Source organism: Rhincodon typus, chromosome 31 (genome assembly GCF_021869965.1).
Source record: "Rhincodon typus isolate 14 chromosome 31, sRhiTyp1.1, whole genome shotgun sequence".
Classification (NCBI taxonomy): domain Eukaryota; kingdom Metazoa; phylum Chordata; class Chondrichthyes; order Orectolobiformes; family Rhincodontidae; genus Rhincodon; species Rhincodon typus.
The window spans coordinates 6842333-6862966 of NC_063362.1; the positions used below are offsets into that span (position 1 = coordinate 6842333).

Sequence of the window (20634 nt, forward strand, 5' to 3'; positions counted from 1 at the left end):
ATTGTAATCAAGTTAAAAATGGAGAATTTGAAAGAGGCTGGAAGTTTGGAGCTAGAGGAAGGAATGTATAGTATAATTCTCAGAGAAGAGAAGCTCTGGGATTAGCTGAAGTAGAAAGCAAGCCATCAAGAGCTCAGAGTAATTTTTAGACTGGTTCCTAGGGGACAATGTAACATAATCATAGTAGAAATGAAAATCTCCAGCTAAGTTAAATGGGGAATCTCTTTACTGTAGATTCACGTTTAAATTGCCGACGAAAATGAAATAGTGTTTCATCAATAGCATTTCTGGTCTTTTGTTACAGCAAGTTTCAAAGGTAACATGTTGATGTGGATTCTTTAGCTGTTAACTGGAGGTTTGAATTTCTCTTCTAAAGTTATCAGTCCCTACACCAAAGTGCACTGAAAAATTTTACAAACACTTGATGCAAAGGTGCTTAGGGATTATTAATGAGAATAGTGCTGCTTCTGGGAACAAACTAATCTGTTTTGAAACTACAGAATTTCTAGCTACCATACAAGGTGTTTCCAGATGAATTTCGTAAATATGTTAATATTAAATAGAACTTAGTTTAAAATTTAATGCTAATTTTAACTATACACACTTAAATTATTTAGCATCTGAACTTTATTTTAAAAGCATTAAGACCATTTTCGGTGCTCTCCTGACCTAATGATCCAACGTAAATCTCTGCCTATACCAGGAGTGTCCCAGTTCTAAATCTTTGGGCTGTTGGCAGCAATCAGCTAAGTAAATATGGTCACAGTGAATGTATAAATGAAGGGCAGGGTGAAAAGTGAGAGAAAAAGGGAGGGAGGGATCAGGCTTGGCTCCCGCTTCAAATTACAATTCATTGAGTTCTGTTGCAAAGTGCACGTGTGTGGAAGATGGAAAATTTTGAAAGATACAACCAATGCCCCACCAGCCCTTGTACCTTCCATGACAAGTAATGGCAATTCCATGCCCATTTACCAATTCCAGGGCTTCCCAAAGTTTGTGTCCTGATATCAGTGGGGTGGCATTCATTCATAACTTTCTACTTTTCAAAAGAAAACCTCTTTTACTACAGTCCTATAAAAGTGTCAATCATCCATACCCTTTAAGGTATCAATAGCAGAAACTACAAGCACTTAAAATCCCTTTATCATATGTAAATAAAGATTGCTTAATTGACAACTGTTTCGCTTTATCTTTTCTGTCAATTATACAATGGTCTTTCCTCAGGCACAACAGCTTCAACAGTCTAATGAATATCAAGGGTCTCAGTTGACACTCGCCTCCTGAAATGAAAATCTATCTTTGCTGACAATTTCCTGAGGCAGTCATGCTAAGAAATTTTCAACTTTTCCCACCCAGGACGAAAATTAAACAATTGGAGTGAGGGTCCAAGCTTGAGTAGGTGTAGCTGCTCAGGGAATTACAGGAAGGGACAGACAAAATAAAACCTCAAAATAAAGCAACAGTCTGGCCAAAATTATAATCAGCAGAAAGAAATTATAGCACGAGAGGAAGCCTGCTGTAAATGTAAAAGTGGATAGCAAGAGTTTCTACAGTTATGTGAAAGGGAAAAGTATAAGTAAAAGGGGTGCTGGCTCTGCAGAGATGAAGAACGTGAGTTAATAGCAGATAATAAAAAAAGGTAGATGAAATGAAAAAGTAGTTGGTTCAATTTTCACTATCGAAGCCCTAAAAAGAAACTTCAGTCATAGATGTAAATCAGAAGGTGGACAAAGAGGAACCTAGTGAACTGGAATCAATAGGAAAGAGGTGCTGAGCAAACGGATGGAGCTGTGGGCCTAAAGTCTCTGGGTCCAGGTGGAGTTCATCCTAGGGTCTTAAAAGTTGTAACAATAAGGTAACAAATCTGCAGGCACAAATTTTCAAAATCTGCTAGACAACCCCTCAATTCAAGAAGAGATAATGTAGGAGAAAAAAGGAAGCCATTTATTACGAAGGTTATAGCTGGTAATTTCGAAAAATTCCAAGTAATCATGAAAGGGAAATCATGATTACCTAATTTATTGAAGCTCTTTGACTGAATAACAAGCGCTGTGGATAAAAGGGAGTCTGTAGACATAGTGTACTTGTATTTCCAGAAGGCATGCGACAAAGAGTGACATAAAAAGTTTTTGTGCAAAGTAAGAGCTCATGGCGTACAAAATAACATGTTAGCACAGATAGAAGACTGGCTGGCTAATGGAAAACAGAGTACAATAAATGGGTCTTTTTCTGAATGGCAGGCATGACAAGTACCACAGGGGTCTGTGCTGAGGCCTCGGTTTTTTACAATTTATTTAATGACTTAGATGCAAAGGCACAGCAGATAAATTTGCAAATGACACAGGTAGGTAGGAAAGTCCACCCTCGGGCAACTGTCTGTGTGGTGTTTGCACGTTCTCCCCGTGTCTGTATGGGTTTCCTCCGGGTGCTCCTGTTTCCTCCCACAGTCCAAAGATGTACAGGCTATATGGATTGGCCATACCAAGTTGCCCGTAGTGTCCAGGGGTGTGTAGATTAGGCGGGTTATAGAAGGATGGGTCTGGGTGGGATGCTCTGAGGGTCAGTGTGGACTTATTGGGCAGAAGGGCTTGTTTCCACACTAGGGATTCTACGATGAGGAGGAGGATGCACACAATATACATAGCTGAGATCCAGGTGTTCTACTGCATATGTCACTAAATATCTGTATGTAAATATAACAAGCAATTAAAAAGGTTAGTGGAATATGAGAGGAACTGAACATAAAAGTAAGGGTGTTATGCTTCTATCATATGGGGCACTAGTGACACCACATCTTGAGTACTGTGTACTGTTCTCGTCTCATTATTTAAGGATGGATGTGTATGTGTTGGAGACAGTACAAAGAAGTCTTATTAGATTGATACCTGGAATGAATGAGTCATCTTATGAGGAAAGGCTATACAGATTGGACTTGTTTTCACTGGAGTTTAGAAGACAGAGGTTACTTGATTGAAGTTTACAAGACCCTGAACAATCTTGGTAAGGTGGATGTGGAAAGAATATTTCCACTTGGGGTGAGTCTGTAATGGGGAACACTGTTTAAAAATGAAAAATGAAGGATCTCTCTTTTAGGACAGAGATTAGGAAAAATAATTTCCCAGACAGTCATGCAACTTGGAACTCTGAAGAGGCGGTATTAAGGAATGTTTTTAAGGTAGAGTGGATAGATTCTTGTTCGGCAATGAATCAAATGTTAATAGGGCTAGGTAGGAATTTGATACACAAGCAGATCAGTTATAGCTTTATCGAAGGGTGGAGCAGGCTTGAGGGGCCAAATGACTTCAGCTCCTGTGTATGTCAGTTTTGGTTTCCATTCCTCCGTTTGCTTGCATATGATCTCTGTACAAAGATGTTTGTATAACCACAGGCTGAGACAATTTCCAAAGTCAGGGGAGATTATTATACAGCCAGGTATATGAAACATGAAGCATATTTTCATTCAAAGTGTATTGGAAATCGAGAATGCTCTTCTTCCAAAAGGCTAAGAGATCAATTGAAATCCTAAAATCTGAAATGGTTAGATTTTTGTTAAGGAAGGTTATCAAGGTGTTCAATGCCAAGAGGGGTAGATAAAGATAAGATTTTAGGTCAGGCATGATCCAACTGAAAGGCAAAGTAAGTTGAAATGCCTACTTCTTTATCTATAATGCATAGAAGTGGAAAACTGCAACTTCAAGCTCGAGACTTCTATCAGGAACAAGTACACTGATGTGGTAGGCTGCTAGCACCCATGGAATCATCAAAATACAATGATTTCAGAAAAGAATGGAGAAAGAATATTTCTTTCAAGGTTGCAAAAATAATGTGTGCACGTCTCTTTAAAAGCCTCACTTGTAGCAGGTTACAAATGACCTTACCTGTAGGTGTTATTTAATCAAGAGCAACCATATTCTGCAATGTGCTAAGTAAACTTAAATGCAGTGTAAAACTTTCAGCTCTGGCTTCAAAATAACCCTATGGAAAAATGAACAATTCAGAACTTTATCAAGGAGTGGATTGTTTGCGATCTGGATTTAATTTATAAACTGAAGAATTTCTGTTGGCACTGATATAGCATTTTAGGCAGTAATCAAATCAAGCTTTGCCTTTTCTCATGGCCCTGGTTCGCCTCATCATATGTACCACCCATGGGCTAGAGAATTGGCGGCTTGAAGAAATCTGCAACCAATTCCATCTGGAAAGTGTCTACTGGCACCAGTACAAGAAAGAGGTTTTTTTCCCCTCTCTCTTCTTCCCCCCCACTGCCCCTGAAGCACCTGGACTTTGCTTGATACAGCAGCACAGTTGCAATTGGCAACACTGTGTTGGGCTTGGAAGAGTCTTAAGTACGTACTTGCTGATTTCCATAAATGTGGAATAAATCTATGTGCAATCATCAGTAAAGTGAGGGAAATAACCATCAAGAATGTATCAGTTGACACTGCACCATAACCAAGATCATTTGGTTCTGGACACTATTACAACTTTAAACTGGATTGGGATGCAAATAAGATCTGAATGCCAGGGACAGATGGGAGTAACACTCCTGAATATTGAAACAACATTTAGCTGATGGCATCAAAGGGCCCAAAAAAAGTGAAGGCAATGGGAGTCAAACAGGATACCCTCCAGCAGTTATAAATGAGACAAAGGAAGATTGCTATTGGCTGTTGGAGGTCAACTACTGCACTACATGAGTTTCTCAGAAAAAACGTTCACAATCCAAACATCTTAAGCTACCTCCTCATCCGGGTTCAAATCCCGCCATGGCAGATAGTGGAATCTGAGTTAAGTAAATATCTGGAATTAAGAGTCTAATGATGACCAAATCATCCATTGCTGATTGTTGGGAAAAACCCATCTGGTTCACTATTGTCCTTTAGGGAAGGAAACTGCCATCCCTACCTTGCTTGGCCTACATGTGGTTCCAGACCCACATCAATGTAGTTGACTCTTAACTGCCCTCTGGGCAATTAGGGATGGGCAATAAATGCTGCCTAGCCAGCGACTCCCTCATCTTGTGAATGAACAAAGAATAAAGGACTCCTCATAAGGTTAAGAGTGAGGCTTGCAATTTTTCATTTCTAGAATCCATTCACATCTCCAGTAATAAATGAAGTAGTTTATCTTCCCAAGTCAGGACTTCTTAAATTAATACAGGTATTTCTGATATAACGCAGGCTTCGTTAACACAAATTGGCTGTAAGGTATTTGAAGAATAGTGGACGCTGTTTGGATAATGCAAACTTTATACAGTACAGTATAGCAATTTCCCTATAACACAATTTTCTATGGCGATTTCTATAGCATGAGGTCGCACAAGAACTCAACTAGCGTGCTGGAGGAAAATTACCTATAGATGGCAACATTCATACCACCCAAGTGCTTGGTACTGATCATCTTTAACAACAGAAAGCTCAGCTGGCTCCCCCAACATTCAAAAGCACCACCACCATCAATATCTTAAGTTCAACAGCAAATAGATATTTAACTTTAACAGTCGTATCAATTCCAGGTTAAAGTGTGGAGGGCTGCAATAAGTGATTAACCCCACGACTCTCAAAGCTTCTCTACCATCAACAACATTCAAGATAGGATTGTCAGTAGACACCATTTACCTTGACAGAAACAACGACAACAATCAAGAAGCTTGACACCATCGCGAATAGGACAATTTGTTTGACTCGAGTAAGTGAAAACTGCAAGACGCATTACAGTAACTCAAAAGGTTGTAGGAACACACCCTTCATCACAAGCATTTCAATACATTAGGAATGGACTATTAATGCATCTTAAGCTACCTCCTCACACGTTTCCCACATTCCAAGAACACATCCTAATAACAACGGCATATGTAGAATAAAGTGTTTTCATAGCCAAAGCAGTAATTTGCAATGTCTAAACATCAAAGTTCGTTATTTATGAAATGTTCAAAACGGTTACTTGGTTAGGAATGCTAACGGTTGCTAATCAATCTCAAATTTCTGCAACAGTCATCTGCATGATCTGGGCAGGCAGCCATGTATGTAAGGGTGCATTAAATATTCCTGTCCACCACCTATTGATGACATATCAACAACTCTAGCACAGGGCAAAGCAGGGATATATTAAGTTGAGACATGTCTTGGTTTGTAGGCTTTTCAAGGTAAATTAAACGAATACAATTCTGTTCAGTTGAATGATTTACTAAAAAATTTAACCATTGCCCTCCACAGGAGAGGCAAACCTTGGATGGAAATACTTCTTTTTATTCAATTCGAGGTATTCCTACCTTTAGTCTAAAGATATAGCAATTTTGCTCTATAAACTTCCAAATAAAATTCAGCAGGTATGTTCAATGGATGAAAAACCAGGTACTAGTTTTAATTTTCTTTTTAAAGATATAAATCTTACCTCTTCTCTTCAACCCTATTTACCTTCCATTCTGTTTCTGAGTTTCCTTAAATCAGTGCTACCCATGACCAAGAAAATTTTGCTGACCACCACTTTTTTTTTGGCTTAAGGCGGGGGCATACTCTGTGCATTGAAGCCAGTTCTCCAAACCAGCATTAAATTGATGCAGTACTAAAATATAGGATATATATATATATATATGTAAATATAGTGGCTTATCTACAGGGTGGACTAAAATACTGATCACGAAAAAGGAAAACTGAAAATATCAAATATTTAATCTCATCCAAGTGTTCCTATTTGTGATTAAATGAAAAGCATTTCCAGTGATCAGGGACGGGTTATAAAATTACAACAAGAAGAGGGGGAAAAATACTAACTGCAATATAACAGAAATTCAAAATAGCAGTCTAATCAAGAAGTTTCTGCTGATAATTTGTTCTTTGTTTATACTAAAATAAAAGTTGTAGTGTGAAGGTTAAGAGTGATTTTTGTATGAACAAGTATTTGACTTTTTAAAACCCTGAATGCATTCAATTTAGACATTTGGTGTCTGCATCTGACTTTAATAAATAAACTGTAAAGTAATGCATGGTGATGACACACATTCCTGACACATGCCTGCTTCAACAATGTTCTGAGCAACACACCTCCAAAGGGAAAGGGATGGCAAATCCATGTAAATCTTAAACTCACTTCAGCTAGAAAATAATGAAAATAGGTTAAATTTTATCTTTTCTCCCCCGAGGAAAGGGGCATGTGACTTTAAAAGAAAATACATTTTTCTCCCAAACTGATGACAAAACCGGTCCATTTTCAATGGCTTCTTTAAAATTTAAAATGACACAGAATAATTTAGCTTGTCCATTTTTATTGTGCGTATCCATCTGAAGCTCAAGAATAGTTCAGTCATTCCAGTGGTTCACTGGTCAGCATTGCATATATAGTTCATCCCAAAGACTACTTTGGAAAAAGCACACTATTAATGTGTGCAAAATATTGGCAGCCAGCACACCACCTTCTATTAACAACCCAGAACAAGTTGCCGTACATACCTACTGTGAATAACATGCATTCTAAACATTTTTATGCTTTGGCAAGCACAGGAAACTTCTTTTAAAATAAACTCCTTACTGCTAAGAGGGTCAAGACCTTCAATTTCTTGTATCTTTTAATAAATGCATAGTACCGCACCATCCAGTGAAGACATTACAAGGAAAGATACAATTTGTAGTGTTTCCAAGACATTCTCACATAGTGACATCATTTGGAAGCTTCAAATTTGACGTGGCCAGAGTGGGGGAGCTGAGAGATTTTGGTGGTAAATTGGTGAAAATGTTCAATTTTCAGAGTGTTTTGGAAACCTCTCCTCTGATTTTTGAAGCAAGAATTGCACAAGGGTTAATCAGTCAGGCCATGCTCACCATTCAAAATCGCAAGGCAGAGGGTTTCGGTTTCTGAGTTCAGAGGGGAGGGAAGCTGAATTGGAATTAGAAATTAATACAAGTGAATGAATCTAAAAGGCAGAGGAAGCACAGGTTAGATAAGACAGAAGTGAGTTTAGCAAGGCTAGATGGAATATATTTTAATGTAAGGAGCACGAGAAACAAGATAGATGAGCTGAAGGCACAGATAGACACATGGGAGAACGATGTCTTAACTGCAGCTGAGATTTGGCTAAAAGACAGACAGGACTGGCAGCTCAACATTACTGGTATAGGGTATTCAGACAAGATAGAAAGAGGGAGAGAGAGGAAGTGGGTGTCACAACGATTCAAGGAATTAATTATAGTAGTGGGGAGGGATGCTATCAAGGAAGAATCAAGTGAAGTCATATGGGCAGAAGTAAAAACGCATAAAAGATTCAACATATTACGGGGTGCTGCAGCTCTATAAAACTCTGGTTAGACCACACTTGGAATATTGTGTTCAGTTCTGGTCACCTCTTTATAGGAAAGATGTGGAAACTTTAGAGAGGGTGCAGAGGAGATTTACCAGGATGCTGCCTGGACTGGAGGGCAGGTCTTATGAGGAAAGGTTGAGGGAGCTAGGGCTTTTTTCATTGCGACTTGATAGAGGTTAGATAAGACAGAAGTGAGCAGAGGCATGGATAGAGTGGATAGTCAGAGATTTTTTCCCACAGCAGACATGACTATTATGAGGGGGCATAATTTTAAGGTGAACTGGAGGAAGGTATAGGGGAGATGTCAGAGGTAGGTTCTTCACACAGAGAGTGGTGGGCGTGTGTAATGCGCTGCCGGCAGTGGTAGTGGAGTCAGATACTTGAGAGACTTTTAAGCGACTCTTGGATAGGCACATGGAGGATAGTAAAATGTGGGGTATGCAGGGTAGATTGATCTTAGTAGGATAATAGGTCGGCATAACATGGTGGGCCGAATGGCCTGTACTGTGCTGTACTGTTCTATGTACTGTAGGCCACCAAACAGTCAAGGAGAGAATGGGGATCAAAATGTAATCAAATTTCATAAGTGTACAAGGTAGCGAAAGGGCAAAATTCTTCCATTATAATCAGGAGAACTTTTGTAGCCAGTATACAGAAAGCTCAATAAGGGAGGAGTTCCCAATACTTGTATATTAAGGCATATCAACAGGTGAGCACTGTGGTGACAGTGACCAGAACTTAATTAGTTGTAGGATCTCCTTTTGGAAAAAGACAAGGATGGGCCAGGAATAAAAATTCTTAACTGATAGAAAACTAAGTTTACCAACAGAATATATGATTTGGTCCACGCGGTCCATAAACAGCGGTTTGCAGATAAACTTTGTCAGAGCAGAACTGTGGGAGGTACACAAGGGAAAAATTAGCAAGTATGCAGGCCAAATATACTCCCATAATGGCAAAGGGTGCGACCAAGATTGGAGATCCCTGAATGGTAAGGGACATAACAGTTGGCATGGCCAATCCATCTAACCTGCACATTTTTGGACTGTGGGAGAAAACCGGAGCACCAGGAGGAAATCCATGAAGATACAGGCAGTCACCCAAGGCTGGCACTGAGAGGCAGCAGTCATAACCACTGTGCCCCTTTTTTTAAAAATTCACATGATCTCTATCATAGAATCCTTACAGTGTGGAAGAAAGCAATTCGGACTATCAAGTCTGCACTGACCCTCTGAAGAGCATCCATCCAGAGCCTGTTACCCACCCTACCCATTTTTTATTTTACCAATGGCTACTCCACCAGCCTGCACGTTCCCGGACACTACAGAGTAATAACAAGAGAATTAACATAAAAGGTAAAAGGTTAAGAGGGCAGTTGAGGAGAATTATTTTTTCTGAGGGGGTAAGCAGTCTAAGTCTCACTGCCTGAAAAGGTGGTTAAATCACAAACAGGGGGAGGCGATGGCACAATGGTATTATCATTGGATTGTTAATCCAAAAACCCAGCTATATGTTCTGGGGACCCAGGTCTAAATCCCATGATGGCAGATGGTGGAATTTGAATTCAATAAAAATCTGGAATTAAGAATCTAATGATGAAAACAAATTTATCATTGATTATTGGAATCTGGTTCACTAGTGCCCTTTAGGGAAGGAAACTGCCATCCTTACCCGGTCTGGACTATATGCAACTCCAGACCCACAACAATGTGATTGACTCTTAACTGCCCTCTGGGTAATTAGGGATGGGAAAAAATGCTGGCCTGGCCAGTGATGCCCTCATCCCAAAAATGAATAAAACAAAACTCATAGCTTTTAAGCAGCATTTAAGTATTGACTTGCATTGCCATACCTTCAGATTATGGGCCAAAAGCTAAAAAAAAGTATAATTAATGTAGTCAGATCTTTGTTGACCAGTATGGACATGATGGGCCCAATGGTTTCCTCTGTGCTATGTCCAAGAGTAATGGCTGTTAACATATGGTTGGAGCTATGCTGCTCAAGAGCTCACAATTTCAGAAAGACAGAATCATAGCCCACAGTTTGGGAACTCTGCAGAGTGAATTTGAAAGATTTTCCCAAGTGATGTAAAAATTAAATTGTACAGATTTGTCAAGACACACAGATTAATTCAAAAATTGAGTTTAGAAAAGAAGCACGTATAAATGCATTAGCAAGAGTGGCATAGAGAAGGTAGTGCTTGAAACAACTTTGTGTAAATGGGTAAGTCTGGACTGAAATCAATGTAGAAAAATGAAATAGGAACTATTGTCAGACGTGCACAGAAAGGGTTTTAGTAGCTGACAGATTATAGCCAAATACAAGTTCAAATATAGAAAACTTCAAGTCAATGCAAATTTAGATTAAGCTTATTAATGCTTGAAATATTTTGTTTTAAAATAGTTAATGCCATTTCCAATGTGGCCCATCTTCAGAATTTTACAAACAACTGGAATTGGATTTTCTTAATACTCTAAACCTATACTAATATTTCCAATTTCATTTTCCACATTACACTTCTGCCCCTGCACATCATTCCCAGTTGAGAGCACGCTGCCTGCCAATTCTCTCTTCAGCCACTGAGTGGATTGTAGTGTCTCCAATTTTCTTTCTCCCTCTTCCCTGTGGGAAATTAGGTGCCACTGCTGTACTTGACAGAAAATTTGCAATTAGGAATTTCCTCAGTAGGCGACCGTGTTGACATATCCGACCAGCCCCTGAAGTACAACAATATTATATATCACATTTTTCACAACACTTAGACTGAAGGAGTCAATATCATTCAGTTGCCATAGCACTGTGAAAAAATATTTTCAATTGGCTTTAATACCACGAATTTTGAAAACTGGCAGTGACATTTATTGAGTAAAAAGAAAAATTGGTATTTTTTGGTACGGCCAGAACTCAGGGGCCATCCCATGATGGAACCTCAAAAAAGTCATCACTTTTATCAAGGGCCGTACTGTAAGAGATGGGGAGCAGCACATTTCTAAAATAAGTGCCCAAGCAACAAATCATTCTTAAAAATGTAACAGCTTTAACATAATAAAATTTTCAAGTTCCTATTGTGAGCCCAGGTTCAAATTATATCAGCTATAATCCTGAGGTATCCATTATCTTCTTTTTCTCAAGCTAGCAAAGTTTATTCACTGAGAATTTCAGCAAAATATTAATGAATTGATCCAATACATCTTATACAGGTACAGCAGTTTGAATTTTTGTCATATAAATCATGATTGGAAGAATGCGTTTATTACATTTCAGAATACAGCTGAATGACATTTCTCATTTTCTGTCCCTCATAGCTATCTTTCACAATTAACATTAAATCCCATTGCTTTCTGCCGCAGTCTGCTATTACATAAATAAAACATTGTGGCAGTGAGCTGCCAGCTTTGATTTATACAACGTGCTGCAGTAAAATTGATGAAGTTCTCATCATGCTTTCATAACTTTGTAAGAATTAGCTATGTATATTATATACTGCTTCACAGAAATGCACGAACACCATCAAGATCAATAGTTGGAGATAATTTTAAATATAGATATCTATTTTGATTGTTCATAGTTTTAATGTCAGCTATATGAAAAAAAGTTTTCTGGTTGTTAAATAGTCTACATTTTCCATGTCCTTGAACATCCAGAGCCAACATTTATATGCAACTTCCATGACTGCCTCACTTGGCATCTGAAAAACAGAATCATTTTAGGCTTGTCCTCAGCAAATGGCTGTCAGCTCTATTAAAGTGCCCAATTTTGATTCTAAAACTTAAGCCTCTGTAACAAATCTTTCAATAACTCATATTAACTTAAGGTATAATTTTAAGATGGAACAGTATCAGAAAGCAGTCATAATATTCAGAAATAAAAAGAATTGCTATAATTTCCTGGTTAAGTTAAATTGGTATTCAACTAGTATTCAAGTAATCAGGTTTAATGCTCTGTATGTATTTATTCAAATTCAAAGGTGTGAACTTGAGCAAAAGTTTTACTGAAAGTTTTGCAATTTCAAGACTTAAGGAAATAAAATGAGTGTTTTATTAGAGCTGATAACAGTCTGTTTGAGGACAGGACTTAATTAATTCTGTGCAAGGTGGGGAAGTCAAGAAATCTGTGTTGTTGCTTCTTTTCTGGGATGTGAGCATGACAGACACGGTTAGTATTTGTTGTACGCCCTAGTTGCCCTTGAAATAAGTGGCTTGCTGGATCAATTTAGAGTGCATTTAAGAGTCAAACACATTACTGTGGTTCCGGTTTCACATCTATGCCAGAGCTAGTAAGGAAGGAAGATTTTTTCTTTCAAATCCAAATGAATTGAATTTAAATTCCACCAGCTGCTGGGGTGGAGTCTGAACATATATCTCAGAGCATTAGCCTGGGTTTCTGGATTGATAGACCAGTGACATTGCAAGTCGGCCACCATCTCTGGCTCCAGATTATGAAGGATATGGAAAATATCGGCCAATTAATAATCAGAACATCGTACATTGAAAAATGGTATTGTTGAAGTAATGCCTTTTCCATTTTATAATCTAAGAAATTCAGAGGTCCAGAAGCAATGACATACAATGTCACATCTGGAGCACAGCAAATTGCCCAACGCAAAGGAAACTTACAGTATTTAATGCATTTACTGTAGTATCATCACGAGATGCTGCAAGACAGCCATCTTCTGTAGATCCACCATCACACATCCCTGCAAAGGCAGCCATACTCCTGCATGCAAACACATTTTGCGTTATTCTGAATATAGCCTAAAGGAACATCTTAAAAGAGGAAAGTGAGATAGAGAAATAAAGAGGCGTGGGGAGGGAATTCCAGAACTTGCGACCTAAGCATCTGTAGGTATGAACACCAATGGTGGGTCAATTAAAATTCCATCAGGCAAAGTTCTCAATTTCTTGATTAGTCAAGCACCTGAGCAATTTGTTAGCAGCAAATATTATTTTATCATCATAGCTGTCAGAATGACTTCTTAGAGCTTACACATTTAATTAATTGGTATGTGATAGTATTTTAAATATCTCTCTACACTTACTATTATAACAGCCAAACTCATTGCACCATGGTTGGCTCTGCTGTACAGAAGAGGATAAAGAATGGTAATGCTATAGTAACAGGTGATTCAACAGCAAGAAGAACAGACAGATAGTTCTGTGGTTGCAAACAAGACTTCAGGATGTTTTGTTGCTTTCTAAGTGCTAGAGCTACAGGATATTCTGAGTTGCAAGGGTGAATAGCCAGTGGTAATGATACACATCAGCATTAATAACAAAAGAGAGGAGGTCCTAAAAGCAGAAGTTGGGGAGGTAGCAAGTACATTAGAAAATAGGATCTCAGGATTGATACCAGTGGCACATTATAGTCAAAGTAGAAATAGCATGCTATATTGGATGGATATATGGCCGAACAGATGGTGCAAGGGGGAGGGTTTCAGATTCCTGGGGCATTGGGACTGGTTCTGGTGGCACCAGGACAAGCTGGACGAGTTATACCTGGGCAGGACTGGAACTGATGCCCTAGAGGGTGTATTTGAAAGTATGGTCCAGAAGGATTTAAATTAAAATGGTAGGTGAATGGGAACCTATATAGGGAGATGGGTGACAAAAAACAGGAATGAAACAAAAGACAGAACAGGAAATAAGAATGGCGATGTGCAGAGAAATCAAAGGCTAGAATCAAGCAGAGCCACAACAAAGGGAGCATGAGAATGCTTAAAAAAAAAACAAGCATTATGGGTTTGTGCCTTAATGTGTGAAGCATTTGCAATAACATGCAATAACATGGATGAATCAGTCATGCAAGCAGATTTAAATGGGTACAAAAATAGTGGGGATTATAGAGATGGAGCTGCAGGGTGGTCTGGAGAAGGAACTGAATATCCAGCAATTTTCAGCTTTTAGAAAGGACAAACAAAAAGGGGAAAAAGGAGGTGGGGTAGCACTGCTGATTAAAGAGTATTAATGTTATTGTGAGGAAGGATATTAGTTCTGGTGAAGTAAAATTTGTATTGGCTGAGCTCAGAAACACCAAGGGGCAGAAAACGACAGGAGAGGTTGTATGTAAACCTCCAAACTGCAGCTGTAATGTTGAGGAAGGCATTAAGAAGAAATTAGAGATTCAGGTAATAATAGTATGGCTGTAATAATGGACAAATTCAATCCGTATACAGATGGAGCAAATGAAATCAGTAGCAACAAAGTAGAGGAGGTGGAATTTTGGGCGTGTAAAAGGGATAGTTTTCCGAATCAATATGTTGAGGAACCAATTCAAAAAAAGGCCATTCTTGACTGGGTATTGTGCAACAAAGAAGGGATAACTGACAATCCAGTTGTGCGTGGGCCCTTAGGGAAGGGTAACCACAACAGCAAAGAATTTTACACTAAGATAGAGAGCGACATAGTTGTTTCCAACACCCGAATCATGAATTTAATTCAAGGAAATCATGATGGTATGAGACGCAACTAGCTATGATAAATTAGAGATTATTGTTTCAAGGGATGACAATATATAGGCAAACATTTAAAAGGTGCGCGTGGCCAAATTTCAAAAGCTATTCATCCCAGCATGACATAAAAATAAAATGAGAAATGTCGTCACACTGTGGCCAACAAGGAAAATTAGGGATAGTTATAAATCCAAGGAAAAGGCATACAAGTTGGCTGTAGAAGTACTAAACCTGAGGGTTCGGACAGCGCAGATTCCAGCACATGAAGACAAAAAGACAGATTAAGAGTGGAGAAATAGAGTTTGATAGCAAACTTGAAGGGGCATACAAACCAATAGTAAAATCTTCTATAGATTTATGAAGAGAAAAAAGTTAGTAAAGATGAAAATATGTGCCCCACAGTCAGAAACAGGGCAATTTATAATGTAATGGGAACAAACAGATGGTAGACCAATTAAATATATACTTTAGTTCTGTCTTCTCAAATGAAGACACAAATAAAATTCCAAAGGTATCAGGGAGCACAGGGCCTAACAGGAAGGAGGAACCAAAAGAAATTAATGTTAGCAGGGGAATGATGTTGGGGAAACTAACAGGATTGAAGGCAAATAAATCCCCAGTGCCTGATAAACTTCATCCTAGATTAGTTAAACAAGTGGCCCGAGAAATAGCAGATGTGCTAGTGGTCATGTTCCAAAATTCTACAAGCTCTGGAACAGTTCCTATAGATTGGAGGGTAGCTAATGTAACCCCATTGTTTAAGGAGAGAAGCAGAAAGAAAACAACGAATTAGACTGATTAGCTTGACATCGCCAGTGGGAGAAATGCTAGAGTCCGTTATAAGAGTTGTAAATGCAGAGCACTAGGAAGATAATGACAAAATCAGACCAACTCAGCATGGATTTACAAAGGGGACGTCATGCTTAACAAATCTGCTGCAATTTAACTAATTGAGTGTAAGAGGAGAGCCAGTGGATGTGATTTACTTGTATTTTCAGAAGTCTTTTGATAAGATCCCTCATAAGAGATTTGCATGTAAAATTAAAGAACATGGTATTGGAGATTATGTACTGAAATGGATTGAGAACTAGTTGACACACTGGAATAAATGCACCTTTTTCCAAGGGGCAGGCAGTGATGCGTGGGATACCATAGAGATCCCAGCAATTCATAGTATATATTAATGATTGAGATAAGAAAAAAGTGTTTTATTTCCCAATCTGTAGATGATACAAAGTGGGTGGAAGGGTATGCAGTAAGGAGGATACAGAGAAGCTTCATCATGATTTGGGCAAGTGGACAAATATGTGGCAGATGAAGTAAAATGTGATAAATGCAAGGTTATTCACTTTGGTAGCAAAAACAGGCAGGCAAATAATATGAATGACAATAGATTGGGAAAACAGGAGGTGCAACAAGACCTGGAGGTCCTTATACACCAGTGCTGAAAATAAACATGGGGGTGCAGTATGAAGTGAAGGCAGCAAATGGTACATTAGCCTTCATATGAACAGGATTCAAGTACAGGAGCACAGATGCCTTGCTGTAATTCCACAGTGAATTGCTAAGATCACACCTAGAATATTGCGCGCAGTTTTGGTCTTATGAGTTTGGATGTTCTGGCTACTGAGGAAGTGTTTATCAGACGGATTCCTGGGATAGCAGGGACTGACATATGAGGAGAGAATGGATAATTTAGGACTATATTCTTTAGAGTTTAAACAGGGTGGGATCTCATAGAAGCCTATAAAATTCTTACATTAGACAGAATAGATACAGAAACAATGATCTCGATGATCAGAGAGTCCCGAAACTGCGATTACAGTGTAAGGACAGTGGGTAGGCTGTTTAGGACAGAGATGAGGAGGAATTTCTTCAGCCAGAGAGTGGTGAACCTGTGGAATTCTCTGCCCCAGGAAACTGCTAAGGCCAAAATATTGAAGACTTTCAAGAAAGATGTAGATATAGTTCTTACGACTAAATGGATCAAAGGACATGGAGTGAAAGCAGGGATAGGATACTGAGTTGGTTGATCAGCCATGACCATATTGAATAGTGGAGCAGGCTTGAAGGGCTGAGTGACCTACTCTTGCTCTTATGTTTCTATAATTAACCAATAGAATTAGGAATAATTTAGCATGTTAAAAGAAAAACAACGAAGAATCAATACAAGTGGTTGTACATGATTATTCCAATCTCATCAAACCAAATTGTAGTCTGCGCTTTTTCCCTCTTTTGCTTTTGAGACTCCCAATTTGGATAGCGATCAGTTGCAAGAACACTATGTGTTCCCCTAATCTTCCCCTAATCTTCCCATGCCAGGGCCCTGGAGCCAATTGTGGCCTCTCACTATTAGCCCAACAGGTAGGTGAACTCAGTACGTAACAGGGATTGATGAGGGCTTTTGAAGTGCAGTGGTAATGGCTACCTTTGGACCACAAAGCTCGGATTCAAGTCCCACCTGCTGCACAGGTGTATCACAACATCTCCAAACTGTTGATTAAAAATACCCAAAAAAGAGATTGAATGTTCAACCTTCCCATCTGTTAGGTGGTTCTTCTCCCTCTATCCCCATCTCTCCCACAAAAACCACCCTCTCCCCAATCTATTTCTAAGCTATATCACCACAGGTTTGGTTGTACTGTTCATTTATGATTTATTTGTAAATGTTACTTTCTGCTGACCCAATCATAGACATAAGGAACAAATCTTGTAATTACATCCACCATTATAAATTCTATTTCTATACAAGAAAACAGGTCCCCCCTTTCTTCTGCAATCCAGTACCATAGAGTCCTGAATGGAATTGTATGAATGATGCCTTTCATGTGGTTAGTTTCAGAGGGCATGGGCCAAAGCCAAAAATCACATTGCATGACCCAACACAATACGGTATGAGGGAGAGTTAGGGAATTGTGCCCCAAAATTGTACAGCTGAGGAAAACAGCTTCTATCAGCAAAACTAAATCAATCCATTATTTAATACATATAGAAATAATCAAGCATTTCTATTTGCATTTTCTTGCAGGCATGTAAAACAAAAGGAGCCAAACTACTTGTATTCTTTCAAAGTGTTGACGCAAGGGATGAAGTTTCTGGCACATTCTTACCTGGCAGCTCTTAGGTACATAAGAAGATCACAATCATTGACACCCGGTGTCCAGACCAGCTCCTCATGTTCAGTTACCATTTCACCAGTGGACAGGGGAACAGGCTTCAATTCTGGAAGTTTAGCCTAAAAAAAGTTTAATTATCAATGTTTTTCAACACAAAAGTAGAAGAGTTTCATGACCAGGAATAATCTAAACCAAAGAATCTCTTCAGAACAAATAAAAAAAAAACAAAAAGTGAGTCAAGAAGGCAAATAAACAAAATTATCAATTCACAGAATAATTAACAATGAGGATGGCTATTTGGCTCATCTTGGTTCATTCATCTGAAAAGGACAAAGTGCTCCACTGTAGCACCCATTTTGATCTTAAATGCATCCAAAGTCTTTGTCTTGAATAATTCACCTGAGATTCTGTTCCTGATGTTGATCATTCATGTCTGAAGAACATATCATCCATAATTTTCCTTTGAGTTAAATGAATGTGAGACCCTTTGTCATTCTCTATAAAGTAGTTTCTTTCTGAAGAAGGGTCCCGGCCCGAAAGCTCAACTTTCCTGCTCCTCCGATGCTGCCTGGCCTGCTGGGCTCTTCCAGCTGCACAGTATGTTATCTCAGACTCCAGTATCGGCAATTCTTACTACCCACTTCCTGTATTATTGTTGGTATAAAATTTACTCCATTTCAAAAGGTTAAAATCTCCTACATATATTTTCAAAGGGTAAATAATCCCAAGATTTACTGGTCCTTCCTTACAGCTCTACCACTCTTTGGTTCTTTCTTGCAGTACCTCCTTTATGATGAGGCAAAATGAACTGATCACACTATTCTGGCCCTGGTTTTGCCAGGGCACTTTAGACTCTGATCATGACTTCTTTTGATTTTTATTCTACATACATACAAACAACAGCCAGAAAACGATCCTCTGGCCCATCCAAATCGTCCTACATAATTTCCTATCCCCTACTTTACAACCAAATACCGGGCATTTCTTTAGAGTGATCTGTGAACCAGGAATGCATACAAGCTTACATGTAGTCCCCCTTTGATCTTTGGGTCTTTTCAATTTAAAAATAACTCATAGCTTAACATAATGTTTTAAACAAGATAAAATGTTAGTTTATAACACAGCTATTGATGAAATTTCATTCCATAAAAAGTGGTTTGCTATTGTCTAAACTGTTTAAAGTAAGGAAGGGATAAAATTTACTTATGAAGTTTGAAAATTAAATCAATTCCAAATATTGTTCAAGGCTTGGCTTGCTTTAACATTCTCCTTTTGAAGTGAAGGTGGCCAGATTCAGCAAATATGATGGTTTCTCTTGTCAAATTGGCAGTTTGCTTCTGACAGTGGACTCAGTAGTTACAGCAGTTTCAGGGTTGAAAACAAAGGCCCCTTTGCTTAACCGGTCCTACTACGACAACACTTGAAAATTTTCCGAAAGCGGAGCAAGGAATTCTGTGCACTATCCTTTGTAACTTGCACAGGCAAAGAGAAAACCTAACATTCACTTGCTGTTTACAATTAGTTCAGCCAGGTGTGGTGACTGGAGCTTTCTACACAGATTCTCACAAGATTTATGCACAACATGGTTATTCTCAAGATAACAAGGTGTAAAGCTGGATGAACACAGCAGGCCAAGCAGCATCAGAGGAGCAGGAAGGCTGACGTTTCGGGCCCAGACCCTTCTTCAGAAATGGGGGAGGGGAAGGGGGTTCTGAAATAAATAGGGAGAGAGGGGGAGGCGGATAGAAGATGGATAGAGAAGATAGGTGGAGAGGAGAGAGACAGGTCAAAGAGGCGGGGATGGAGCCAGTAAAGGTGAGTGTAGGTGGGGAGTTAGGGAGGAGATAGGTTAGTCCAGGGAGGACAGGCAGGTCAAGGGGGCGGGATGAGGTTAGTAGGTAGGAGATGGGGGTGGGGTTTGAGGTGGGAGGAAGGACAGGTTAGGGAGGCGGGGATGAGCTGGGCTGGTTTTGGGATGCGGTAGGGGGAGGGGAGAGTTTGAAGCTCGTGAAGTCCACATTGATACCATTGGGCTGCAGGGTTCCCAAGTGGAATACGAGTTGCTGTTGCTGCAACCTTCGGGTGGCATCGTTGTGGCACTGCAGAAGGCCCAGGATGGACATGTCCTCTGAGGAATGGGAGGGGGAGTTAAAATGGTTCGCGACTGGGAGGTGCAGTTGTTTGGTGCGAACTGAGTGTAGGTGTTCTGCAAAACGGTCCCCAAGCCTCCGCTTGGTTTCCCCGATGTAGAGGAGGCCACAACGGGAACAGCGGATGCAGTATACTACATTAGCAAATGTGCAGGTGAACATCTGCTTGATGTGGAAAGTCTTCTTGGGGCCTGGGATGGGGGAGGTGTAGGGGCAGGTGAAGCACTTCCTGCGGTTGCAGAGAAAAGTGCCAGGTGTGGTGGGGCTGGAGGGGAGTGTGGAGCGGACAAGGGAGTCACGGAGAGAGTGGTCCCTCCGGAAAGCAGATAAGGGTGGGGAGGGAAAAATGTCTTTGGTGGTGGGGTCGGATTGCAGATGGCGGAAGTGTCGGAGGATGATGCGTTGGATCCGGAGGTTGGTGTGGTGGTACGTGAGGCCGAGGGGATTCTGTTTTGGTTGTTATTGCGGGGAGGGGGTGTGAGCGATGAGTTGCGGGAAATATGGGAGACACGGTCGAGGGCGTTCTCGACCACTGAGGGGGAGAAGTTGCGGTCCTTGAAAAACGAGGACATCTGAGATGTACGGGAGTGGAATGCCTCATCCTGGGAGCAGATGCAGCGGAGG

The 20634-nt window shown here is 39.7% G+C and overlaps 1 protein-coding gene across 2 annotated transcripts in view; it reads right to left on the reverse strand.

The window, feature by feature from the left end:
* Positions 1-10909: 10909 nt before the first annotated feature.
* Positions 10910-20634, reverse strand: part of LOC109919782 (arginine-glutamic acid dipeptide repeats protein-like) — a 245923-nt gene continuing 236198 nt past the window's right edge. For both annotated transcript variants that reach the window (XM_048615258.1, XM_048615257.1), the window contains 3 exons: positions 17855-17979; positions 12913-13012; positions 10910-11013 (listed from right to left, as the gene is read on the reverse strand). In XM_048615258.1, coding sequence (XP_048471215.1) covers positions 10978-11013; positions 12913-13012; positions 17855-17979 — 261 coding nt within the window. In that variant the 3' untranslated portion in view covers positions 10910-10977. The remainder of the gene's footprint in view (positions 11014-12912; positions 13013-17854; positions 17980-20634) is intronic.